Raw genomic sequence first — 27,056 nt, 5'->3', positions numbered from 1 at the left:
GCCATTTATTGGAAGACGGTACCAAAGCTATTTCTGAAGAACATCAGCTACTTCTCCACAGGAAATTGCTCAAACCAAATTGTCACTTGCTTCTGAGGCAGAGGCAAAACAGCAAAAGAAAAAGAGTAAGAGAGTGGAGGGAAAAAAAAGAAAAGAGTATGTGCATGTGAGACAGGAAGGTCACACAATGGAGACATGCAAACGAGTAAAATATAAACCACGCACAGTAAGAGTATCAATCGAGTATGTTAATATTCGTAACTGCTAGCGGAAAATAGAAATTTTATTCTCTACACCTCAGCGATCCCTGCAATAATCTGCCACTAGCTCCACTTCTAGCACTACCTGCTGCTAAGGGCTGACACTAAACCTAAAGCTAAGCTCATGCAGGAGGGGCTGTGGCATCACTACTCACTTGGACTCGTCGTAAGGCGTTTTACAGATGCAGTAAAGCTTTGTGTCCTTCTTCGTTTCCTTTGAGGTAGTAGAAATCATTTTCTTCTTCTTGGACTTGGAAGCCGAGGACTCTTTCTCCTCCTCTCGTTTCCTCTTCTGGGAGGAGACTGGCACGGGGACAGTGGTGGAGGAGGAGGAGGTGACACTGGCTGCTGGCAGCTGTGGTGGTGCTGGTGGCACTGGTGGCACTGGTGGCGGTGGGGCAGCGGCGGCTGCGGCGGCTGCGGCTGCTGCTGCAGCAGCTGCTGCCTGGGCTCTTTCCTTTTCTTTCTTAATTTTACTCAAGTCTCTCTTTAGCTCCTCCTGAAGTGTGTTAAATGAATAAATAGAGGGAGGCACTTTATATGATTATCGCAAGGCAGGGTTAAAATCTAGGCAAAAATCCACAAGCTTAACCAAAAGAAAACAATTAAATCCATGCATTTTTTTTTTCATGTTCTGAACCTACAATTCACATATTAAGGGATGACATTCCTGGGCTACAACAGCCCACTGGCTGTAACTTATCAGAAACTGTTTCATTAAAGAAGGTAATTTCAGTCCAGAAGAAAACCCAGAGGCCCCCAAAGGACATATGAGTAGCTTTGCAGGGATCCACAACCACAGCTTCTTCCTGTAAATTTCCCTAAAATCTCACTGAGCAAACAAAGATTAACACAGAAATGTTACCCCCAGCCTAACATCAAATTAACCTTAGAGCCTCTGTCCTTACCTGCACTTCAATCTGTAGATCTTTGTCCAGAAGTGCTCTTTTTTTTCAGTATTTCAGCTTTCAGCTGCTCTTTATGCTTGAAAAGCAGAGCTGAGAGCTTGGTGGCGTTCTGTTTGCTCCGCTTCTGCTCCACGCTCTCCTCCCGCTTCCGCTTCTTAGCTGCCTGCTTTTCTTCTTTGTCTATCTTATCCAGGATATATTTCATCACTTGGTTGCACACAATCATTCTGGGGATGGAACAGAGGAAAAGGACATTGTGCTGAGCTGCCTGTTTATTCCCAGCTGCGATTGCAGAATCAATTCTCCAGTCACTGCAAGCTCATTATTGTATTTCCTAAGACGCACAAGGTAAATTTAGCAACATCCAGTGCTTCCACTCCTGCTTACTTACTACAGCACTGCTGGGAGAGATCAAGTCTCTTGTCAGGCTCAAGAGGGCCAGTCCCAATTTCACTTAAATGATCTGAGTACTAATTGTTCCTCCCCTCCCCCACCTGACTCCCAACAAAGCTTTGGCTTTTGTAGCGTAAGAGAGATTTTGTGTCCACAATTTGTTTGAAAGAGCTGGATTTTTATTCTGATGTAGGATCAAAGTCAGTTGGAAGACTGCAACTTCTTCAAAAACAGACATTTCTATGCTCCAGTCACCACAAAATACTACTAAGATTCTGTGTTTTGGCATAAGGAGTGGTAAACACTTTTCCCTGTACAGAATTCACTATAAACAGTTCCCAATTTCTTCACTAATGACAGTTCAAGATTAGTTTTTTGTCTGCTCATTGTACCTTCAACTATAAATCTATTTTCCTGCTCACTTACTTTGCACCTTTCTTTTTTTTTTTTTTGCTTTATATTTCAATTAGAAAATGAATGCATTTTGGTTCTTCTGAATTTACTTTTCCCTTCCCCATTCTTTTCCAAAACCATTAGAAAACCAAATGCTTCTCGTTGCCAGAGTGACCATGAGAAACAACTCCCATTGAGCTGAGAGGAAACAGCAGAATAGCAATGGTCAGGACAAGCAGCTGTTTGCAACTCTGTGGCCTCAGACATTTCATCCTTTGATAGACAACTGGATTTTGATGACAAATGGAAGATGTAGATAAATATTTATAGGGCCATACAATTTTGTTTAGTTTGCCCTTTATAACTGCACTGTGTTCACTTGGTTTAGTCTGTTTTTGGTCCCCACACTGTATTTCTGAGGAAGAATAAATCAGAGAGATGGAAAGGCAGCTGCACCATGAACTAAGCCAGTTAGAACTATTTTTTTCATCTTTCTCTTCAATTGGACTTTTGTCAGTCGAAACACCTATTTGGCTGTCTGACACCACAAAATGAAGAGCACATCCAAGACATCATTTTCTTTATGCAACTGTGAACAGTAAAGGAGTGGCACCCAGGGATAGTGTTGTAATCAACTGAGCTTGTGATTTGATGATCAAAATTTTATAGAACATACTCTTCTTTTTCTTAGTATGTGACACACACTTGTGATTATCTAATTGGAGCAACTGCATGTGTGAAAAGGAGTCAAAATAATTCTAAGACAAATGACAAACACTCCAAATTTCTGTTTAGCAGCTTCAAGCATAAAATCTCTCAGTTTGTCAATCTGTCTTCCAACTCCTCAGCTCCTTCTGTAGAGTGGGATGTGAAGGGACAAGAATGGAAACACATGGCCATGATAAAGGACAAACAAAACCCAGGCTTTTTTTTTTTTTTTCAGCAGAAGCATTAATTTGCCATTCTCTGCTCCTTCACTTGAGTTTAAAAACTCTGGTCAGCTTCAAACTCAATATGTAACATTGCTTAAAAAACATATTATCAAAATAAAATTGAGATGATACAAGATGAAATAAAGGTCATTATGAAAGTTACTTTTAAGTGTTACTCTAATCAATTTTAAATAGCAACACTTCTTTAAGCAGGTTTTTACAAACCAGCATTTCAGTACGACACCATTAAAAGATGTAATAAATGAAAAATTTGACATCTATGGATGCACTGTGATGCACATTCACCTCTGATTTTCTTCCCTTTCAGCTGGAGTCAGTGTCTTCTTCTGTTTCAAATGTTCTATGACAGCATTCTGCTTCATAACCACCTGCAGGATGATAGAAAATCCAAAATAAAAGATGAAAACTTAGCCAGTATTTCACAGTATTATGGGAAGAACCAGGATATTTCCCAAGTTGAAGTGTCATTTATTTCACTAAGTAACAAAATAAAGCTGATTTTATCAGGGAAGCACTGCTTATTTAAAACAGTTATTTGAAAATTGAGAAAGAAATTGAAAAAGAACACCACCACCCCCAGAGTAGGATATTTTGTTTATGTGAAGTTTGAACCCAGGAACTAAATGTAAATTGACTGTATTTCCTCAGTGACTGGCTGTTTTATTTTAAAATTGTCCTGCAGCCATCCTACAGCATCACATTTCAGACACCTCTCTGGAACCTCAGTTTTCAGGTAATGAAAGTACTGCAGGTGTGTTCTGTCCATCAGCCCTCCCAGCTCTGACCTATCTTTCCTGAATTGGGAATAGAGATGGATTTGTCCCAGCAGCTACTGGTAAGCTGAATCAAGGTGACAGAAGAACGTAAACACGGTACAAGTGACTTGATGTGCTGAATTAACTTGGAACATGCCATTAAATTGCCGATAGCAGTCATGCACTATCTTTGAAAGAATCAAATTAACTGTCTATCAAATGTATTAACACTGTTCACAAGAACAGGCATTTCAACTTAGATCTCTTTCATCCATTAAGTGTTAATTTCCCTCAGTTACCTTTACCTGTTTCTGGATAATATCACTTTGATTAGAAGCCTGAAGGGTGTGCTCACGTTTAATTTCTATCTGTTGCTGCTTTTTCTTCTGCTGCTGCTCCCTGAGCTGCTGAACTCTGCGCAGCTGCTGCTGCACACTAGCTGCTTGCACTGTCACCACACTGCCAACCTGCTGTGCCTGTGCTGGGCTGCTGTGCTGGAGCTGCAGGGGGAACTGCAGCCTGAGCTGGGGCACGCTGCGCTGCTGCGCTGGACCTGAGCCACAGCACGGGGCTGCAGCTGGGACAGGACCTCCCCTTGCTGCTGCAGCAGAGGCACTGCAGTCACACCTGCTGGAGGCTGCTCAAGTTGCAGCTGAGGATGAGCTGGGCACTGCACAGGAGCCTGATTTAAACTTTGAGTCCTGGCAAGGGTTGAGCCCGAGGGGTGACCCCGAGGCTGTGATGGCACTGGGGTTTGTACAGGAGTGAGGGGACACAGTGGACGGGGCGGTGGGGCTGGAGTTTGCACCTGAGCTGGATGCTGAGCCTGGGCCTGGCCTGGGGGTGGCAGCTGCACGGGGCCTGGTGCTGGAGAGAGCCCTGGAGCCTGGGCTGGAGACTGAGCTGGAGACTTGGAGGGCTGAGCTTCGGGGGCCGCCGCCGCGTCAGCCGGAGCCTCGGGCTGGCTGGGGGCCTCGGGCTGGGCGCCCTGGGGCTGAGCCCCCGCGGGCTGTGCTGGGCCAGGCTGGCCCTGGGGCTGGCCCTGGGGCTGGGGCTGGCCCTGGAGCTGGCCCTGGGGCTGGCCCTGGCCCTGCCCCGTGGCTGGTGGCGCCTGCAGAGCCGGCTTCGCTTCCCCTGCGCCTGCCAACGACACAAACACAAACCAGGAGACCATTAATGGCAAATCCACACCCTCTGCAACCACTGCAAAACTCTGTGCAGGAACTCAACACCCTCTGCAACCACTGCAAAACTCTGTGCAGGAACTCAACACCCTCTGCAACCACTGCAAAACTCCATGCAGAAGCTCAACACACTCTGCAATACACTTCTGTCGCTGTTAGGGACATGCAAGAACCAGCAGGCAGCAGACAGCTCAGCAGGAAAGCTCTCTGGTCTTTATTTTCTGTATCTACACTTTTACAAGAAGCCCAAAGATTGGCTGCACCTCTTGGACCTCGTTGGTGAACATCACCATCAATCATCTTTCTCCTCCCAGAGGAGAAATATGTAAACGAAATAGATAAGTTTTAAAAAGATACAGAGTTTTCTTGAAGCTGCCTGAGAATAAAATTCAAACAGTAAAAAGCAGGCAAACTTGGGGCAACACACTTCCAACAAATTTACTGCAGTAAGAGACAACCTCCAGCTGCATAAATACTCCCATTCAATTGAAACGGAGGTTTCTTTTCTGAACAGAACAATGCTTACCTGAGGTCGAAGTAGAAACGGTGGTTGTAGTTGTGCTAGCTGTGGTAGCAGCTGCTGGTAGTGGGGTGAAGAGAAATCTCTGAATTGTACCATTTGGCATAGCTGCTTGCATAAGCTGCTGTCCTGGACCAGGTATTACAGTCACACCCTGAGGGATTAATTGTAGCTGACCAGTAGTTTGACCTTGTCCCTGAATTACCACAGTTAAGCCTTGATTGCCACCCTAAAAAAAAAAAAGTTAATATTGATTTATTAGTGACATAATTCTTAGACTTCGCTGAAAATTAGGGGCTTGGGTATCAGAATTCAACCTTTTTATCACATACCATACTCCTAAAATCCAAAACTAGCATCTGAGATCATGAAATGGTCACGGATTCTTTCAACAATTTTACTGCCAACAGGTGACTGGGTTGGAGTTACACATTTTGTGAACCCACAGAAAAGAATACAAAAGCTCTGAGTCTTTGGTGTAGAAACTCAAAGAATCACAGAATGGTTTAGGTTGGGAGGGATCTTCAATCTCACCCAGTTCCACCCACACCTTGCACTATCCACAGGTTGCTCCAAGCCCCATCCAACCTGGGGCCTCAGACACTTCCAGGGATGGGGCAGCCACAGATTCCCTGGGCACCCTGTGCCAGGGTGTCCTCCCCACCCTCACAGGGAAGAATTTCCTCCCAGTATCTAATCTAAACTGACCTCTTCAGTTTAAACTCCAAGTCTTGTCCCACCTACAAAAAGCCTTTATCTGACAATCAGCACTCTGTACATTGCAATAATTTATATATGTTACAGCTTGAAGAATAGATCTTTTGACTCTCAACTGATTTTTTGCCAACAGACCTTCATGATCTGAGCAGAAGTTGTAAGAACTTTTTCCTCCTCTGCTTACAGATATTGCAATTTTTCCTCTGAGATTCTGGATAGCAGGAATGAAAACTAAATCTTCATATCAAATCAAAAGACAAGTAATCAAAATTATGATCTGAATGTCTACAAAACAGGCCATACAGAATAATTATGTCCCTTATGGTTATTAAAGATTTTTTTTCCATGCTGCTGAACACTCTTGATGCCAGTTACCTCACTGAGAAATACAACAGGAAGCAAGAATTAAAATTTTACTATTAAAAATACTTACTTTGTATTTACTATTTATTATATTTATTTACTATTTATTATATTTATTTACTATTTAAAGCTGCTTTCAGCCTGTAATTCTGCCAGTGCTCATCCTAAATGAAGCCACACACATAAATTTAAGGGCACAGGCACCACACTGCTGAAAGGCAAAGGCTGGATGGGTGTTAGCACAATTCCCCAGCCAGGGCTGGTGCAGTCCTTTACCTGTCCCTGTGTGAGCTGGGTGAGCTGGGCCATGGTCAGCTTCACCTGGCCCTGCTGAGGGCGAGGGGGTGGCGCTGGGGTCTGGGGCTGAACTTGTGGAGGGGCTGTTCCAGAACTTGTGATGGTTTTCTGCCCACTGCTGGAAGAAGCTGTGCTGGTACTAGAAACTGCTGTTGAGACAGGCTGACCTCTGATAATCTGGGTCACCACTTGCTGTGTCTGACCTGTAAGAGAAGAATTTGAGCTAAGAAACATATTTTCAGCTTTTTAGCCATAAGCACAGCAAAGCTCCAAGTCACAAATTGCAGTGGGGTGTGATGGTGATCAGACAGGTGAAGCAAACACTGCAGTTTGCACATGAATTTTCTCTACAAACCATTTGTGTGATTGAAAAATGTCTGAAAAAATGTTTCCCATTTTAACTAAGGTTGCATGCATATGGAGCACTACAAAACTGAGCTCTCCTTTAAGAAAAAAACTTACAAAAAAAGGCTTTCTCAATGCACAAGTACTCAATGTTTTCAGGGTTTTTCAGGTTTTTTTTTTTTTTTCCCCCTCAAATGAATGGACTTAATTTTAAGTACTATATTTCCCAGTGTCAGTGATGAATGACATTGACAAAGCCTCCAACCAACACACCCAAAAGCTGAAAAAGGCATCGAGTCAAGCACCAAAACGAGGGATTGTTGCATGGGGACACGACAACACACAAGGAATCCATGAAGAAACAAACCATGGAATTCAGACTGGGGATTGAGATATTAAAGTGAACCTACTGGCTGGCAGAATACCTTGCTGCACCACTACAGGTGTTCTGATGATGGCCTTGCCCAGGGCGGACTGCTGCAGCGGTGTCCGGATCACCGTCATCCCGGGCCGCAGCGGCGTCCCCTGCACCACCTGGGACACCAAACAGGACACAGCACCCGTAAGCTTGAGGGAAAAAGCCCCTGCAATAGGCCCTCTGAATGTTTTTCCACGTGTGTTTTAATTTTCCCAGCTGGAGGGAAACTGTTGTGCCTCTTTGGAATAAAGGATCCATGCACATCGTTGGTGAGATGAGCCAAAAACAGTGAAAAGTGATTAGCCAGAACTTTTAATATCTGTCAATAACTTAAAGTCTATGCACCCACATATTTTTTTGAGTTAAATAACCAGGAAAACATCTTACTTGTGAAGTGCTTGTTGTTCCTAACGTCCCTGTGGTGTTTGGCCTAATGGTTACAGTTGCTGTCCTTGGCTGGAATGAAGTAAAGGTTTGACTTGCACCTGTAGTTGATGGAATGATACCCAATACCTTTTGCTGAACTTGAACCACACCTAATTAAAGAAAAATTGAGAATTCATTAATGACATAATGGCCAGCAGAAGAAGAAAATGCAACTCCAGGGTGGCATTTAGAATTCAAGTCTCCAGGTTTCTAGACCACCTCTGAGCCTTTCAACATTTCTTGGGAAAGCCTTTGTTATATTATAAAATAAAGCAGCATTATATTTTGTCAATAGTGCAACTACATTTTAAGTTAAGAAACAGATATTTTAGAAAAGATTAAGGAAAGTGTGAATCTTCATAAAGATCAGTTTGATAGCAATTGCAAAGAAGTCCTTGCATTGACAGGGTGCCACAAATTAGTGTCGTACAACCATTAAAAGCTGTAATCTGATAAATTTCAAATGCAGGAGAGCAGTTTAAACACCTTTCACCTACAATACTGTGGTGCTGAAGAAAATGGGCAACGCTTCTTCTGTCACCTAAGAAATTTCAATACAAAATCTGCAGCCTTCATGATTTGCTCGAATGTTAAACATAATGGAGACAGAGAATTGAGCTTTTCTATTCAGTATACATTCACAAATCTCAAAATATTAAGTCCTCTTCTTGAGGCATCAATCAAAAATGCTAATCTTAGTCTGGAGCCAAACTCCTGCTCATCAGTGAAGAGCAGCTGTAGGCATTAATATTTTTGTGAAGAAAGTTGCTTTGTTGATTGAGATAACCAAAAAATAAGCATGCTTCATTCCACATTGTTCAAAATAAAGCTCCTGATTTTGTGCTAGGAAATGCAGAATAATTTATAGGCAAAAAACTTGCATTTTTCCCCTTACAGACACAAATATGCAACACAGGGGGAACAAGCTGTATAAACTTGTATTTTTATATATATATATATCTATATACTAAAAAAAAAAATCCCCCTTCACATCAACAGTTTACTTCACTGGGAAAATAGTGTCAAAGGAGAATTAAGCAGCAAGCTGGAATAAAGTTTTTATTCAGTTCCCTTTGCCCTACCTCCTTGAGTTGATGGCACATTGACGGCAACAATCTTGCTGTTTGCAGGGAGTGGCAGCTTAGTTATCACTTTCCCTGCCATCGTTACTGGGCTGCCTGAGAGCTGGAAGGTCTGCCCTGTGCTGGCAATGGTTGTGGCTGAGGTGGCAGCTGTGCTAGTGGCTATTGAGGCACACAGAACAGGCAGGTTTAGAGCAGAATAATTAGTCAATGAAATGACTGTTTTTCAAGTATGAAACAGCAAACTACAGGATTACTAATTTTTAAAATTTTTTTTTTTAATGTGTCATGCTTTCTTTGGTAAAGGTTCTTTTTTCTGGCAACAGTATGTTACACCACAGAATGCTTTCATGAATGATTGCTAGTACAGAAACTGTCAGTAATTAATGAGACAGGTCAGAAATGAGACTTCCTAGCAAGCTGGAACAAGGAAAAACTAGACAGGTATAATCTCAGAAATGTCCTTCTGGCATAGCAAGATTTAAGAGCAAAGATAAGCAGAAGTGTAAGAATGCTGCATATCTGGAGAAGATGTGATGTGTATACAGGATGTGATGCACACACAGGATGAACTCCAGCAATGTTCCTTCCATGACAAATGACTCCTTACCCGTTGAAGACTGGCCTTGTTTAACCCAAGTAGCAAAAGTTTGATGGAAATTCTTGTTCTGTTGGAATGTTACTGTAGCTGGAGACCCCACTTTGGTGGTGAGCACGACTTTGGTTCCCGTGGGGACAGGACCTGTCAGAGAGCCCACCACCACTTTCTGTGGCGTGGAGACAGTGGTGGCAGTGCTGCTGGCTGTGGTGGCTGCAGGGAGCACACCTCCTGCAGGGAGCTGCTTCTGCTGCTCCAGCCGTTTCTAGCCAGAAAAGAAACGGAATAAAGACATAATTAGTATTTTCGGAATTTACGACGTAAAGATTGTCTCTACCCAGTGTTGAGAGATAAAGGCCAGTGGTAGGATTTTAGTTCAAATTGTAGAGGATTGAAGGATAGGCTCCTTGACCTCCAAAACTATGAATTTGCTTTGAATACACAGCCAGAAATTTTCCTCTATAGCAACTTCAAAATCCTTGGCCTTAATTTCACTGCACATTTTACTTTAAAAAAACCCACCCAACATATTAATTTGTCTGAGATTAATCAGAAACATAAAAAAAACCTTAAAAAAATATCCATCTATATTTGGCTTTGACCATGTGCATGCATCTATGTCAGTAATTGGTACATCATCATCAACACAGAGTTTACTATTAGCATTCCTAAATTTAGAGCTTCCTGCACTGAGATCCTGCCAGTTGCAGAAAAAACCAGACTGTATCATTCTGCTTCACCACTGAGAATGCAATTTAAAAAAAACCATCCTTTTAAATGTAAATCCAGTTTGCAGCCTGCTTAAAAAAATATTAGGTTCAAAATCCCTTACCTTACAGCACAGAAAATCACTGGGTAACTGTTGAAAAAGCACATTTAATCTAGAAAGCCCCTTAGTGAAGGGATATATCAGCAGGCTCTTCTAAAATGTCAACTAATCTAACATTTCTCCCATGTTACTGGAATTATCTCTGTATTCATCTAATTTAAATTCCAGCACTATATTGCAGTAATGCCTACAAATCAGAAGAACTTCTTCACTACTAATCAGGGTTTTTACCAGGGAAGATGAAATGAAAAAGTTGAGAAAAAGCACAGTTCTTAATAATGTCTACAAAATACCAACATGGCATTGGGTTTCCTAATTTTAATCGAACACATTTAAATATAAGTACATATACATATCTACATGTATTTAAATAAAATTAACAGTGGGCTTAACTCAGGTAAGATAAAATAAAATCAAAAGATTCAATTTGAGTGAAGCATGAAATGCAGTTGCATCCCCAAGTCAGCTGGATTTTGAAGGCAGCTTTCCATCACACACAGAACACTGAGAACCTTACCTGCAGATGGGTGCTTCCCAGCCTTCTTTAACATGGGAACAAACTAAACCTTTCTAAAGCGTCATAAATGACGTGGGGGGAAAACAGGCAATCCAGAACAAACCTTTGCCTTAACCCCTGTTTCAAAATAACAAATGTATACAGCGGCAGCAGCGTTGTTTGATGGCTTAACCTGCAGTTGGAACTATTTGAGAAATGGTGTAAGCAAGGGATAACTCCATCTCCCAGGCTGGGATGCATGTGGTGAGCAGTGCAGTTGGGACAACCAACAGCTCCCCACCTGCTGGGCAGCCAAACGTTGGTGTTTTAGCTGAGCCTCCAATTGGGCCTTGAACTCCTCTGCCTTCTTCTGTTCACTAACCTTAGCCTGTTGTTCAACTGCCTGTGCCTTTTCCTTCTCCACCCTGCCAAAGACACAACCAAAAGTAAGTTATCCCACCACGAACAATCCAACCATCAAGCTAGATTTTGTTTTATCCAGTTTAACTGATCTTGTAAGAGCAACCATTGAGACAGAAGATCACTGAAAATCTCGTCATGGCTTTAAAAATATTTCAAAATAAACTACTGAAGTTGCATGCAACATCCCTGAAACATCCTGATGCTAAACTACTGCAACATCTTACAGGAAACTATTAATCAAAACTGGAATTTATAATTACATCTGAGACTGTAAGGAACCCAAGTAATAACATATACATTTAAAATTATTCTTTCTGAGAGACTCAAAAATGTTGTTCCAACCGTAAGCACATGATACTGAAAATATGCATCTTATGACTTGAGTATTGTCAGGCTCAATTTACTTGTACACAGTAAATTTCTTTGGATTATAGAAGTATTTAACAGATACTCAACAAAGTCATGTCAAAACAGCTTTTCCAGGCATTACAGTAATAACCTTTTAACATTTAACAGTGGTTAAGTTCATAAGCATGGAAAAATTAATATACTGTTAGTTCTAACAAATCTGAAATATCTGCTTATCTTAGTTTTGCAAATATTTCAGCTTTGTAACTTTAAGCTTGCCTATCAGTATCAAAGGCCAGTAACAACACAACACAGATGTGTTTCTAGTGATCATAGTGACCAGGTTTGTGTTCTCCAGAGGAACTTTTATTGAACAATCACAGAAATGAAGACTATTTCTTTAAAAGCTCACTTTACCTTTCAGCAAATGCCCTGATCTCCCACAGCTCCAACTCCTCCTCTGCTACCCAAGTTTCCATTATAACAGGGCCTGTTTGCTTGGGGGTCTCTGGCCTTTTTGGCCTGAGGGCACTTGATCGCAGTCCCTTCCTCTGGGGTGTTGGAGTTTCTTTAGAGAACAGTCAAAACACACACAGTAAGTTATACTGTAAAACGGAATTGAAGTGTAAACCAAGATTTAGTGATGTCTTCAGTCCCATTTTATAACCAGGGAAGCCTTTCAGCTTCAGATAAATCATGCCCATTTGTTAAATGCAGCGTTTGTTTCCTGTAGGTAAATTAATATTGGCAAGCTGCATTTGCATAAAGAATTAGCATAAAGATCCAGTTACCTTAATTTCTCTGGATTACAGGGAGAGGGGGGGAAATGTTTAAACAAACAAAGCAACCAACCTTTTGGAGCCTCTGGTACACCAATGGGACAAATGATTTTTCTTATACAATACTCTGAGCGGATCCCATACGGACCAACATCTCTCCGCTTGATTATTTCTGTGGTTGTAATTTCAGTTTCAGTTGTTTCTGCAACACATTAGTCCCAGTACGTTAATAACAGAAAGAAATAAAGCTAAATCTCCAATCAACCCAATATACTCAAGGCAAAGAAAACAGCAAACTAAATTCAAATGCCACAGCTGACAGCCAGCCTTTATAGAAGTGTTTCGAGGGATGTAATACTCAGAATTTACAGCAAAAGCTTTTGCAAAGAAAACCAGGAGTTTAAAATAACAATACCTGTCCTTGTGGTTCCTCCCCCAGGTGGAGCCTTTGCTGCCATATCATCCCACTTGAGACATGCCCACAACAACCTCAACATCAGGCTCACTCCAGCCAATGATTTGACTGTTTGGAGTCGGTACCTAATGACACAATATGAATTATATTTTAGAATCAAAATACCAACCAAACCAAAAGGACAAATTTCCATTCCACTTTTACTGAACAAGGTAGAAAACTGAACCATAAATAGCAAAATTTGTATGTTTGGCTACAAATGTGTATCGTCTGTATTTTAAAAATCAATTAATTTCATCATATCCTAGACTTTTTCTCAAAAATGTAAAGTATGTACCTCCAGGTGATCCCAAAAGTTGGTCTTGGTGATGGATATGGCCAGATATCCAAGGCAGGCTTTGCATTGTAATTGAAGTAAGGAACCTCTCTGATCCCTCCTCTCCTGGCCAGCTTTTTTAAGTCGTCATTGGGTAAAACAAATATGCTTTTTTTACTGCTTTTGGTAACAAATTTCCTGTAAGACGGTAAGGCAGTTCCAGAACGAGTTTTTTTGGGTCTCGCAAATTTCATTAACTTCACTTTATCTTTTGTGGAATATTCTTTGCTGACAGTCATGGAAGTCACCAGTGTGCCTTCTGGGGTGGTCAGTGAGTCGGTGACTGTCGTTGTAACCACTGTTTTACTGTGCTCCTGGACAGAGATGACATCAGAGGAACTGTCCGTGGCTGGAGTGCTGAGCTTGGTCACAGTGGTGGTGGTGGTGACAGTGGAGATGGCACAGTTTTCTGTAGAGGAAACAACTGTGGTTTGCTCATTGCTGGCAGCTCCAGACTCCGCAACCTTAAACACAGTTTTGGACTCCGTGGACACAGTTGAGGTTGTGGTAGTCACTTCAGTGATAACAGTTTTTATTTTACTCTCTCCATTAATATTTTCCATTTTATGTGTCTGCACCCCATTCTGGTCAGCAAAGTGACTGCTCAAGCTGGATTCCTCACATGAGGTTACAGGTGATGGAGCAACTTTCTTCTCCTCAGTTGCTTCAGTTTCCATGGATTCTGTTTCACTGCTCAGGTTATTTTCTTTACAGACAGCCTGTGTTGGCGGAGAGGCAGAGCCAACACTGGCACATCTCTCAGGAGAAAGCTGCTTTTCTTCAGTTTTCTGCACACACTTGGGAACTTCATCTGGTGGCTGAAGGCTCTCTCCAGACTCAGACTCAGGTGAACTCTGCAGACGGGACTTTGAGTCCGTGTTATTTTTATCCTTTGTGTCCTGTCCCAAGATGTCCCCATTCATGAACGGTTTTACTGAAGATTCCTTAAAAGTCAATGGTTTTATTTCATATTCTGGAATGGATTTATTGATATTATTAACTTTTGCTTCGATATCACTCCCTGCCTTAGCTTCACAGGTATTTTTCACTAAGCAGCCATCATTTGATAATGCTTTAATGTCACTGTCTTTTCCATTCATTTGAAATGATGATTTTTCTTTTTCTGTCTCAGTTTCTTCATCTTTATTACTCTTTTTGTCAGTAACAGTATTTACATTTGTCTGATCAAGATATTTGTTCATGGTACCTGTCTCCACTTCCAGTTCCTGACCTTTCTTTTGACCATTAGCCTCTGTTAGCTTAGAGCCCAGTAAATCCTCATTATCATCTTCCCCATCCATGTGTTCCAGAGTTTGACTTTCAAGGTTTCTTTCAGAAATCAGTCCTGTTTTAATTGATTCTAGATCTTTATTAGCTGATTTTTGGTGAAATATAATCTTTTCAGTCTTTACAGGAGCAATTTCTTCCTCCATTTCACTTTCTTGCGAGGACATGGTTTCCATATGGCTTTTTATTGTACAATTGTTTTCTGGATCTTTGCTTTGCTGTTCAGAATTCCCTTCTGAGTCTGTTTTTTCCAGAGTGGCCACAGCATCTCTTCTACAGCTGCTCTCAGATACCACTGACCCTAAGTTTTCAAGCTCTGGCTGAGACACTCTGGTGATAGGTAGCTTTTGTTTGAAGGGTTTTTCATTTGTCTCTGAAACATCCCATTTGGTTCTGCCTTCTGCACTGGTTTGTTTCAAGCCATCCACCAAAGAGCTCTCAGAGTCTCCAAGAGCTTCTTGTCTTTGACATTTATCAGCAGTTGAAGAATGTTCAGGGTTGTTTTCTCTGCCATCATTCTGAATGGAACTGTCCCCTTCAGAGGACTGAGGGGAGTCTTCACCCAGCAGCTGCCCCTCTTTTGAGAGCCTGTTTGACAAAGGCAAAGAAGGCTCATCTTCATCCCCAGTTTTGGGACAGGAGATGCTGCTGATGGGCAAACAGTCCTGTTCCACATCTTCGCCTTGGCTCTTGTCTGAAATGTAGCTTTGATCTTGGGAAGAGGAGTCAAACTGGCCTCCTTCTTTTCCCTTCCTCATTTGTAGCTCATCTGTGTTTTTCTGGGGGCTCACAGATCGAATGCCCCCAGTTTTAGCACCAGCCTCCAGCTTCATCTTTTCTAGACGTTGTTTTTCTTCCAGTGTAAACTGTTTTATTCGCCGCTCCAGGAGTCCATCCAATTTTGATGATTTTACTTTCCTTTTGTAGCAAGTCCTTAAATGAAATCCCTCGCTGACATTGATTATATCCCGCTTACAATGACTCTCCTGATCTTTCATGGAGGATTCAATTTTCATATCATCCACATCCATAGGTTCTTCCTTGATGACTTTATCATTTTCACCATCGATGTCTCTTTCCACTGTGAAGAAGGAGTAACTCTGAGTCAGTGAGCTCCCCAACAATGAATAAAAATTATATTTTTACATTAAGTACTAAGAAATAAATGGACCTTTTAGCATATTAATAGATTTCAATTAAAAAAGGAACAAAAGCTTCAGACACTACTACAATGGATAACAGGCAATCATTTAACTGAGGCATTTTAGATGTCTTGACACAATCTGTTACAGTTTTTCACTAGTTATTTCTGAGGTTCTGTGCTTTTACTCATGCAGTCACATGAGTTTCACAATAACAAAAGATCATCACCTGTGTCTTTCTCATGATCTAAATTTACAGAATTTGTGTCGACTTCTAATTTGTCTTCATGCAACTTTTCTTCTTTTACTTTCTCCAAGGTTTCTGAAACATCTGCTTTGTCTTTTGCTTGCAGATCTCGAGAATCCTTTGCTCTGTCTTTCTCTGTTTTCACCTTAGTTGGACCTTTCCGTTTATCCAAGTTGCATTTTTCATCTTCGCTCTTTGCTATTAAAAAATTAAATTATTTCAATTATCCAGAGTATTTTTTGTACTCTGCCACATTTAAATGTATGTTAGTTTACCTCTCAAATCATTTGCACACTATTAGTGAAATTCAGGAAGAGAATTAAGCATCCAGTGGTAACACCACGGATTAAACAGTGCACTACTGAATATCTTTTTATACACCCCCTCAATATTTAAGATGTTTTTTGGTTTTGATGCTCTACATAACTTTTATGTACCTTTAATTTAAAGAAGGTTATACAAAGATGCACAAGTATTACACACTAAAAAATTGAAGCAAATTAATGTAGCTACAAAATGTCTATGACAGCTGAACAGGTTACACTGAACAAAATTACCCGATATCCACAAAACCTTTGCTGGAACATTACTCCTAAAGTCTCCCTAAGAAATACCACACACAAATTAACTACAATTAAAAAAATGTAAGCAATGCAGACACTTACTTGACAGTAATTTTCTGTAATTTGCATTAGTATTTCCTGGCAGTTTGGGCATAAACCTGTGGACATGGGTTTTACTAATCCAGCTCCAGCCACCATATCCTGTTACTCTGTATTCCTCTCCTTTTTGCTTCCAAACCTGTAAATTTTTTTAAAAATTAGTATTAATGATGCTATTTGCTGCATTATTAATGTTTACATTTAAAAAAAAAAACAAAGATAATTTTTAAAAACTCCACATTTTTACACACTTTCCCAAGCAAGTTGAAATATATTTGTGAAATAATGTACTAAAACTGAAGATACATCTGCTGATAATTACACTGATCTATCACAGTAGCATCTAAAAGCCTCATTGACTTAATGTAATTGTGAGAATCTATTTATCTAAAAGCTGAAAGATTACAGGAGTTTTTGAATCAACCTGTGTGCTTGTTATAACAAGTGTAGAGCAAAGAAAACTCCAACAAAAGCAGTTAATATCTACTGTAGGAGGATATAAAGAGGTTTCTACAGCAGTTCCCATCGTATTATACAACTTCCCAAAGGCTGGGTTTTTTGGGGAGAGGGAGTGGGGCAGGGACAGACACACAGAGAAGATTCCAATAAGCCCCTAGAACCTTCCATGGGGAAAGGCTGCTTTTGCAGACCAGAATCTGTCACTCAGGCAGTGTCAATAAGAGCATGGCACAGATCAAATTCAGGAGTAACACAAGGAATGAACACTGCAAGCTTAAATGAAAACAGAGAAAGAATTAGAAATCAACAGTTCCTGTGTTTTCTTTGTTCTTCCCACAAAAGAAACCCTCACCTGGTGTTTGACAGGAAATGTGTATTTCACCCATGTAGCTTGCTGCATTGTTTCTTCTTCTTCTTGTTTTCTCTCTTTTTTTTTCACTTTCTCCTTTTCTTCTCTTTCTATTGCCGTCATCCTGCGTAATCTAATCCATACAGATTTAAGTGCATTTAAGTGCAGAATCTTGCCAGTAAATATAAGAAGTCAACAGCACATAATACCCCTTCGAATAAGTTTAAATATCTGAAGAGGAATGCCCATTGTCAGGTTTTAGGTATTACTTGTAACAGGAACATCACTTTTGCTATTTCAGGGAGGAAAACACAGCTGGATGCAATTGTGTCTAACACCAGACACATCTATTTTCTGCTCCTGTGACAAAATGAAAGACAAAACCCAGACTCCACTGAACTGAAAGTGTTGAAATTTGCTCTTCTACTCTCCCAGAGTTTTAGTAGTTTTGAGACTGTGGTTCAGATAAAACAAACGCAGGGGCAATGATACTATAAAAATACTGTCATGGTTTTTCAGTGTTTCTGTTTGAGAAAATACACTTCAGGTGCTGAATGACTATCTCAATTTAAATGTAATTCTTGCAGGCTCAGAGGAACTAGCATTTGCAAATCAAAGTAAAATTCTCATATACAACGATATTTTAATATTTATTAATTTTACCTTGTATGCCCCAAGGATTCCCTCCAGATGGGCAGCATGACAACTGGTTTGATTGCACACTCCAATATAGCCAGTGCTAGTGCAAATTCTCTGGGTTTGCTGCACATCTGAACAGCCTTGATCCAGTTAGACCTAAATTGGAAAAAAGACAATGATTTGAAACATATACATGCACTCATACGGCTTGCCATTTTACCAAGATTTAATGGTAGGATAAAAACTCCTGCAGTAATACTTTACTCAAACGTACAGCCTTTTAGCCTCCATCATAAGCACACATGATGCTTCACTATAGTGAAGCACAGTGCTTGGAAATCCCAGATTTGAGAAAACAAAGACCATTGTTCATTAACACTGCTAAAAAACCCACAAGTAAAACACGAGACTACGTGTTTCCATTTACTCATTTACCTGTGGGAAGCCCAATTAGGGTGAAGGAAGGATGCTGGGATGTTGTTTTCTAGCTGAATAATGGTCAGCCTCAGGGTGGATATGGTGAGAACTTTGGAGCCATGCACAGACCCATTCCACTTGAACTCTCCAGCTGGAGTCAGGCAGAATTTGTGTGAGAGGTGTCGCCTCTTGTCGTGGTCCTCCCTGTGCTGGTGCTTGTTCAAAGCGAAGGAATTGGTGGCATATTGATTGTGATAAACACGGTACTTCCCCTCCTGCCCCAGTTTGAAATAGTTGTTGATGTTCCCTTTGATCACAACGTCCTTCTTGGTGTTCACTCGGGAGATTTCGCCTTGAGAGTTGACCACCAGAACCTTATATTGGAAAGAGATATTGAAAACTTTCCAGTCAATCTGTAAAATAATTCCTTTTATTTACTTATATATGATTTAGGCTTCAAATGTCTATCTATAAAAGAATAAAAATACCCTGCACCAGTTTACAGAAGCAAAGAATTGTTTATTCAATACACCAGTACATGTACTTCATCACTGCCTGCCTACAGAGTCAGGATATTCCCAGATGGACTTTAACATTAAAAAATCACCATGTAGGCTCCTCAGACCAAACAGGAACCTGTTGTGCTGCTCTGACTGTGCCTGTGGAAGGAGAGAGCTTTGGGAAAGCAGCTTCACTAAACTCAGGTAAGGTCTCTGTGAACTCCCTCCTGGGTACATCACAGAATTCAGACACGCAGCTTAGCAAACAAACACCCTGCACTTTGAAAACATGGCAGGGATAACATCACTGGACTCATTTGTTTGTGAATAAATGCATGAACTTACAAGGAAAATCAGGTAACAAAAATAAATTTGATACACCAAATAGTATGGAGACAATTAACTGCAAAGAAGTCCAAACACTTCCTTCCTGGATCAACCAGGCTACTTAAAAATAACTGAACCAAAACAACAAACCACCCAGTCAAACAAAACAATTATACCAGTGCACTGGGTCACTATCATATCACTTTGTAGAGAGCACCCAAGAGAGCAAGAGCAAAGGAGAAGGGGGGAAAAAAAGCTTGCTGTGATATACAATTTCACCATTTGCTCATTTATTATTATTGCCTCTTTTTTAAAAGTACCTCCATTGCCTGAAAAAATAACTTTTTAAAACTTCTCAATAAAATCTAGTATCATTTAAAGAAATTATCATTTTTCCAGAACAATTTTTTTGTAGTTAAGTTTTCCAAGATGTACACAAACCTCTCTGGTTTCTTTATACAACTTATTTGCTTCATTTGCTGCAGCAGCAACCTGCTGGCTTTTCATCTGGCTCAGTTTGCTATCTGGATTTCTCAGTCTGGTGAGCATCCGTGTGGAGCCTGGCGTGCCTTTCCCTGCACCTGGAGAGTCACTTCTGTCACCGTTGGATTTCTCTCCTGCCCAGGAATAAAAAGGCTTTCAAAACAAACTTCAGAATTGGAAGTTTCCTATTGATGTATGGAAGTTACTAACAAAACAAAGTTTCATGAAAAGAAAAGATGCATAAAATGGAAGTTGGAGTAAAGTAATCTTTATCCTTATTATTATTACTATCATTATTATTATTATTACCTATGTCCTCTGAAGCCTGGGATCCCCTCTCTGCATTTTCAGCATCATCAAGAGTCCTAATGGAATCATTCTGGCCAGAGCCCAGCTCGCTGCCACTGCTGTTCTCAACATCTGCCTGTGGAGGTGCAGCAGAACCACTGCTGGGGATCATCTGACCAGTTTCTTCTACAAAAGAACAACTTCAGTTTTAGTTTTTTCTTTTGAATTGGATAAAAGCAACTTTTTAAAGTTTTCATCAGAAAGAGGCAGAGGAACATGTTTCGCTGGATTGGAGGGAAACACATAAAATATTAATTCCCTTCAGAACACTGTATCCAATAAAGTATTTTTTTGTTCTGTTTCAAGCAGTTTCAACTTCTACATCTTTGAAAAACTGAATTTCATAACTGTATTTAAAATATATTTTTATTTCATCCAAGACAATTTTTTTCTATAGATGCACACACAGATAACCCTGAGACCGTTTTGCATTTAGAATTCATAAAATTTGGTCTTCCTGAAACATCTGATTTTCTCTTTTCATTTCCTTGTGCTTTAGCTGTTCCTCAGAGCACACAATTTTCAGTCTGTTTTCCATGGAGGCTTTTACTGTCTCTTCCTCAGCACCTTAATTCTCAGGAATCCCACAGATTTCTGTTCCATTGGCACCACTCTAAATATCAGAGCACTTAAAACATCAGCCCCTTGCTGATCTGATGGGCCTTGCTGTGGCTTCAAACGGGTTCCTGGTCCTCAGCTGCCCTTCTTACTGTGTCTTGACATCTCTGAATTTTGTTGTCACCTCACCTGTTGTGCTGCCAGCAGGGATTTTTGACTAAATACCGACTGAATTGCAGCTACCTGGAAATAAATCCCTCCAGCAGGAACAAGCCCCAGCCCCTCGAAACAGCAAACCCAGCAATGTCTTCTGGGCTCAGTGCCAAAGGGAGACAGTTCAGCTGTTTAAATTCTAGAAGATCTGCCTAGAATTCTAGAATTCTTCCAAAGCATCAGACATTCTGATGTTGTTAAGAAAAGTGACAGAACAAAACCTTTTCATAGTGAAATATTCACTCCTCGCAGAAGGATGGAGAAGGTAAATATTCTGGAATTCTTAGAGGATCCGTAATTTGAGGGCATCTCCATTTCTGACAGTGCCAAATAGGTAACCAGCACTGTTTGATCCATTTAACAGACATTCTCATCTACCTCTGCATTTTACTCGTATTTCTCCCCTCTTTTGGGGGTAATTGCCTCACTGATCCTGGTTCAGTCTCTCTCTCTCTCTCTCTCTGAGAGGCTTGAACCGAAATTTCATAGTGAGAATATAAACACTGCTGTGAATATAGTGAATTAGACATGAGGAAAAACCCTCTCCACACAAACTTTCCTACTAAAAAAAGCCCACTGATTTATAACTCACGTAGAAGCTTCGGAAGGAGAAAAGTACTTGTGAAAGCATAATAAATAATGATCAATATGTAAGTGAATCTTTAAAATAAAATACAAACCCATTAAGTTGTCTGAAACAAAATTATACTATGTGGATCCTTTCCATTAAACCTCTACACACTTATTTTAACTTAAAAAGGGAATAAAAATAGGAGAACTGGCAAAAATATTTGGTCGTGTATCTAAAATATATAGTCTTTGTCTCATACATGAGAACTTTTTCTGTACTTAAAAAGCATATTATGAGGCTTGCAGATTACAGATTAATCTTAGTTTTCATTTTGTTCTCCTGTTCAGAAAGTTTATTACAAGTTTTGGATGCACTGACTTTCCTAAGTTGAGAAGCTGCAGACAGTGACTGCCTGGAGAACTATTTCTGCAGGAGAGAAAATATTTACTGCCCCTTTTTAAAACATAACACATCGAATATCTTCATGTTTAGATTTTTGAGAACTGAGAAAAAAGCTGAGAATAAAATCCTGATTGTTTTAACGGTGATCAGCTGTTCAGAACAACATTTGGTTATGTAGTAAATGCTGTAACAGACTATAATTCTAAATGTAATGTAAAGTAATTCTAGAATAGTACACTCATAGTTTATGTTACACCTAATCAACTCCCACTTATTCCTAAAGCAAAAGTAAGTTTGTCTGGTTTTAAACAGTGTATATTATTACCTTTGAGTCACTGACACAGCAGAACAAAACATGTTAAAATACAATAACCCTTGTGCTTACAAGTCTGAAATCTGTTTAAAATTTCCAGCATGACAATTTTACTCTTGACATTTCAGTGCAATGGTTTATTCACGTGAATGAAAATGCTTTGTTAGTAATTTACACAGTAAATGAGAGGTTAAAATAATAAACGAGGCAGCAGCAAATTAGATTTGAAATAAACTTTGAGAGGACGCTAACAATCATTACGGATCACTATGGAAAAATAAAATATACAGAAAACAGAAAATAAAAAGTTTAGCCATAGTTGTCTTTGGAAGGCATGGAAACAAATGCTAATGTCATGGAAGACCACAAATTTCAAGCACTAGTTTCAAGAAAATTAACTTTGAAATGTTAATAATGACAACGTAGCAGTAAAGGATGGCACTGCAAGCAAACAGCATGAGTGATATATGCTGGGAATGGTTTTAGTGGACAAATCAGAGAGAAAAACAGATTCCCCAAATTACAGAGGCATTGGTGACAGTGCCTTCTGTACCTGAGAGTTCCAGAGGGAGCTCTGATGCCACCTTCTTCTCTGCCACGTTGTTGCTCTCAAGGGTTTCTGACTGACACCCCACTGCGTCCTTCCCTTCAGAGCAACTATTCTCTCCTGCAGAAGGATTTGTGGTGTTGTCATCAGTGCTTGAGGTCACAGAGTTACTTTTATCCCCAACGACTGTTGCCTCTACAGTAAAATGCACAACAAAACTTTAGGGATGTTCTTTATTATGCTTTAGGATGTCATCTGGCATCATCCATAGAAAGCAGCTTCAGCAGCTTTGTTTGATAATGCTGAAAAAGAGTGAGCTTTTTCTTTTCCTTTTTTTTTTTCCCCTATGAGATGGTATTGTCTCAGAATCAAAGAACAAACCAGTTGTGAGCAGGAAAAAGTTAAAAATTCTGTAATGTGGCTTACTACAAACATGTTGATCACAACCTGTAAGTGACACCTGTACCTCAAGCCAGGATATCCAGGAGCCAGCTGTACAGAAGTAGGGAAATGGGTGAAATTATTTAAGAACAATTCCAATACACAAGCACAAAGAAACTGACAAATATCACCTATTACAGAAATATCTTGGAGAATCTTACAACGAAAGTATTGCATTAACACTTAAAGAAATATGGGGTTCACTTCACTCAAAAGGAGCTGTTAAAGCACAGTCAGTTTCTTTACCTTCTGTTTTCTCTTTTTCCACATCTTGCTCACTGTGTGTTTCCTCAGTTTTATCCTGGTCTCCAGATTCCTCCTTGTCTCTCTCAGCATCTATCTGGTCATTATCACCATCACTTTTGGCCTTTTCTGCTTCCTCATCTCCTGTGTTTTTATCTTCCACTATTTCTCCTTTTCTTGCTCTGATAATGTCCAAAATCTCATCTACAACATAAAGCATGCTGTCAGCACGAAACAACAAACCACCCACAGAGTCACGGAGCACAAATAACACGACATAAATCCTGCTTCTGGTGTAAGATAAACTAGATTGGATTCAAAGTGCAGCATCTAGTCCCATTACACAAAATATTCCTACCATTTGCTGCAGAAAGGAAAGACTTGTTGTTGCCCCTTGCTTTGTTTGTGAGGTCTTCTGTCACATCCATGTGCCGATGAACTTCTTCACGCATCTCCTCCAGGGTTTTGCATAGGTCAGCTTCCCAGTAATCCTTGTCCAGGCATTCAATTAATTCTGCCAGCTGGATCTTTGTGCTGTAGTACCAGATTTTCTTGTCCTTCTCACTTTCTGAATCTTCCTCTCTGTAGCAGTATTTAAAAAAATTATTGATTTTAAAGTATCTGGATAAATGACAAAAATTGCTATGAGCCTGCTTTCTGCACAGCACTACAAAATGTCAGTACCTGAGTGTGAATAAACAAACCCTATTGCTCACATGCACCCAGTTTAATACCAATATTCCTTTCTTCTTTCCTTCCCTTTCTTCATCCCCTCAGCTCTCATGACAACTTCCTCAGGAAAGCTTTGAAGTCTCCTTAAAACTGGTTTGTCCGATCTGACAACAAGGTTTATTCTCATTATATTTCTGTAACCAGTAATTTACTACTAAGTCTGAAATAATTTGTGTAAGTCCAGAATCCTTAATGGTAGTTTCTGACAGCATATTTGGGGGAAAAAAAAACACAGTTAGAAAATTCAAAGTATAGTATGTCACATTCATAAAATATTTTATATTGGCATCCTACAATATCCACCTGTGAGAGTACCAGTAAGGGATGAGTCATAATACAATGTCTTTGAAAAGCTCAAAGGATTTCCACATTTTTAATGTGCAGTACTCCATGACCCCATGAGGCCAGAATTACTGGTGCCAACAGCACCTCAGCAGAGCTGCAGATCCAAGGGAGCTCCTCCATCAATTCCCCAGGTCACAGGCTTCTCCTGGAGGCTGCAGAGCACAGGGAGAAAGCTCCAAGTGGTTCTGCAGCTGCTGGATTTCACCTTGGCTTGATCCATCCTGTGGAATAGCAGCAGCAGCAGCCAGATCCAGGCTGTCCACTCATTTATTTCCACAGCATCTCCCCACACAGTGTGGGTGCCACTGACTGCCCTGGCCTTGACCTGGCAAAGGAGACAAACTACTGCTGCACCTGCAGCCCCAGTTCCAGCCCTGCAGCCTGTGTGGCTCACTGGGAGCCCTAACCCAGAGTGCTGGCAGCAATGGGAAGCTGACTGTAAATCTCAAAGATCTGCCCTTCTGGGGTTTGTTGCAGGTTCCTCTCTGCTGGTTCCCTTCCTGTAGTTTATACAACTAAAAATGACACAAATTGGCCTCAGGGTTTCAGAAAGACAAACAACCTTAAGGGAACTTGATCGTTGTTGATTTACTGCCTCCCACCCTGTATTTGTGAAACAATTAATATCTGCAACTCAACCAGAACACTACTGAAATAAGGTGGTTGTGAAGTTAATAACGGCAGTATTACACAAAATTCAGCTACTGACTTGTCACAACCATTATTACAAAACATTTGGCTTTGATGATAAAACCTGGTGTATCACAAAGAAACCAGCATCTCTCTCATAAAGGTCTTTGCTCATGAAAAGCAACTAATTCTGCTTTACCCATTTATTCTTCTAAACTGCCAGCATTCCATTAGTTTTAACCATGCCAACCTGGTAAGTTTGACAAGTTTCTCAGGAACAAGCTCATTTCAGGAAGGCTGTCACATACAACACACCAAAATGTAACAGCTGAACGCTGACAGTCATTTGACTCTATGGAATATTCTAGGCCTGTAAACTCCCATGTTAAATAAAATGACTGTTTAAATCATGTTTCCTCTAAACCAAGAGTTATTTACTAACAACAATAGGAATGAGAGCACTTCCATTACCGGTGGTGAACAAAAGCCACTGAGGAGGAAGATAAAGGCAAGTACCCAAAGACCCAGATGGAAGGAGAGATGAGAATGCAAGAATAGGGCTTTACACAGTGAGAGGAAATAGAAGGATGAAATAAAATTTCACTAGATAGGACAGGGAATGGGTGGCTTCTGAGCTTTCTCTGGCAAGTGTCCAAGGGAAATGGCAAGTGCAGGACCCTGGCAGAGCAGCAGCTGTAAGGGTGCTGTGCTCCAGACAAACATGACTGTAGAATACGATGCTGTTATTACTCTATTTCTTAACTGACCCAGAAGGGAACCTGAACCTTTCATTTTGTAGCTGTTACAGCATTATTTGCTAGAGAGATAATGCCATTTATACATCCTCTTACATGACCTAGATATACAACAACATAGAATATACACTTCATATAGAATCAGAGAGTCACTTCAGCTGGAAAAGACCTTTGAGATCAAGTGTGACAATATATTCTCATCTCTCCACGAGGAAAGGCTGTGCCTGCATCCATCTGCCAGACAAGCAGCTTGTACACATTGCTTCTATTTTGACGGTGATCATTCAAGTGTTTTCTTACTTTCATGTTTCTCCCCCCATTCAGCAAACCTGAGACTGCTGCAGCTGCACTAACGCAGCCAGGGTGAGTGTGTGTGTCACCTGAGCATCCCAAGCAGCAGCTGGCTTTTCCCTCCCTGTCAGCCCTTTCTGGTCTAGGTTCCACTGGACTGAAAAACAATTCACTGCTGTTTTCAGTTTCCCTGGATAACTCAAGCAAAAGCCTTCAGCACCAGTAAGGTGAAACAGACAGTGAGGTTATCCAAGGGTATTTCAATACCCCTCTGCTTCATTTACATCAGGGCTTGAGCATAAAGTTTGTTTTCAATGAAGACTGTCTCAAGAGAACTTCAGGAATTAAAGAGTTTTCTCCTGAAAAAGCACAGACAGAATGTGAAGCGGCACAAACTGGTTGTTCTGTGTGCTCACACCAAACTCATCTCTGGCCAGACTTCTTTCCAAGATTCAGATGTGTGCCAGGGGAAGACTTGGAGCACACAGCAGAAATCATTCCACGCAATCCATTTGGGCCAACTTAGATAAGACTTAAATTAGCAATTATATAATCCCAGCTAACATTCCCTTAACATCCTTTTTGTGTTTACTAAAGGGACACGACTTTCACCCTCTGAAGAAATCAGAGGGGCTGTCATAAAACCAAGGAAAGATGCAAGGCTGCACAAGGACCAGAAAAACCCCATGTTTTTCTCTGACAGTCCAGATTTGCCAGCCTGGTGCTGGACAGGTCTGCAGAGACTCCAGGGGACTCAGCTGACTCACACACAATATGTGAGGCCAAGGAGGGAGAAAAGAATCACATGACTATTTCCTACCTCTTTCAGCCTTCTTGGCTGACAGGAGCTATTCACTGGCAGGCTGCAGAGACAAGT

The 27,056-nt window shown here is 40.6% G+C and overlaps 1 protein-coding gene across 1 annotated transcript in view; it reads right to left on the bottom strand.

Moving 5' to 3' along the window:
- Positions 1-27,056, bottom strand: part of BPTF (bromodomain PHD finger transcription factor) — a 53,393-nt gene that overhangs the window by 9,505 nt on the left and 16,832 nt on the right. The window contains 26 exon segments of the mRNA XM_066332356.1: positions 416-759; positions 1,169-1,213; positions 1,215-1,395; positions 3,193-3,275; positions 4,471-4,802; positions 5,373-5,595; positions 6,723-6,946; positions 7,514-7,622; positions 7,894-8,042; positions 9,015-9,176; positions 9,625-9,877; positions 11,239-11,362; positions 12,126-12,276; positions 12,561-12,689; positions 12,903-13,027; positions 13,240-15,646; positions 15,937-16,152; positions 16,620-16,755; positions 17,428-17,557; positions 18,088-18,219; positions 18,499-18,854; positions 19,749-19,924; positions 20,100-20,264; positions 22,749-22,937; positions 23,430-23,630; positions 23,785-24,008. Coding sequence (XP_066188453.1) covers positions 416-759; positions 1,169-1,213; positions 1,215-1,395; positions 3,193-3,275; positions 4,471-4,802; positions 5,373-5,595; positions 6,723-6,946; positions 7,514-7,622; positions 7,894-8,042; positions 9,015-9,176; positions 9,625-9,877; positions 11,239-11,362; positions 12,126-12,276; positions 12,561-12,689; positions 12,903-13,027; positions 13,240-15,646; positions 15,937-16,152; positions 16,620-16,755; positions 17,428-17,557; positions 18,088-18,219; positions 18,499-18,854; positions 19,749-19,924; positions 20,100-20,264; positions 22,749-22,937; positions 23,430-23,630; positions 23,785-24,008 — 6,966 coding nt within the window.

The sequence above is a fragment of the Sylvia atricapilla genome, chromosome 18 (genome assembly GCF_009819655.1).
Source record: "Sylvia atricapilla isolate bSylAtr1 chromosome 18, bSylAtr1.pri, whole genome shotgun sequence".
NCBI classification, from domain to species: Eukaryota; Metazoa; Chordata; class Aves; order Passeriformes; family Sylviidae; genus Sylvia; species Sylvia atricapilla.
This window is presented reverse-complemented; position numbering and strand designations above follow the sequence as displayed.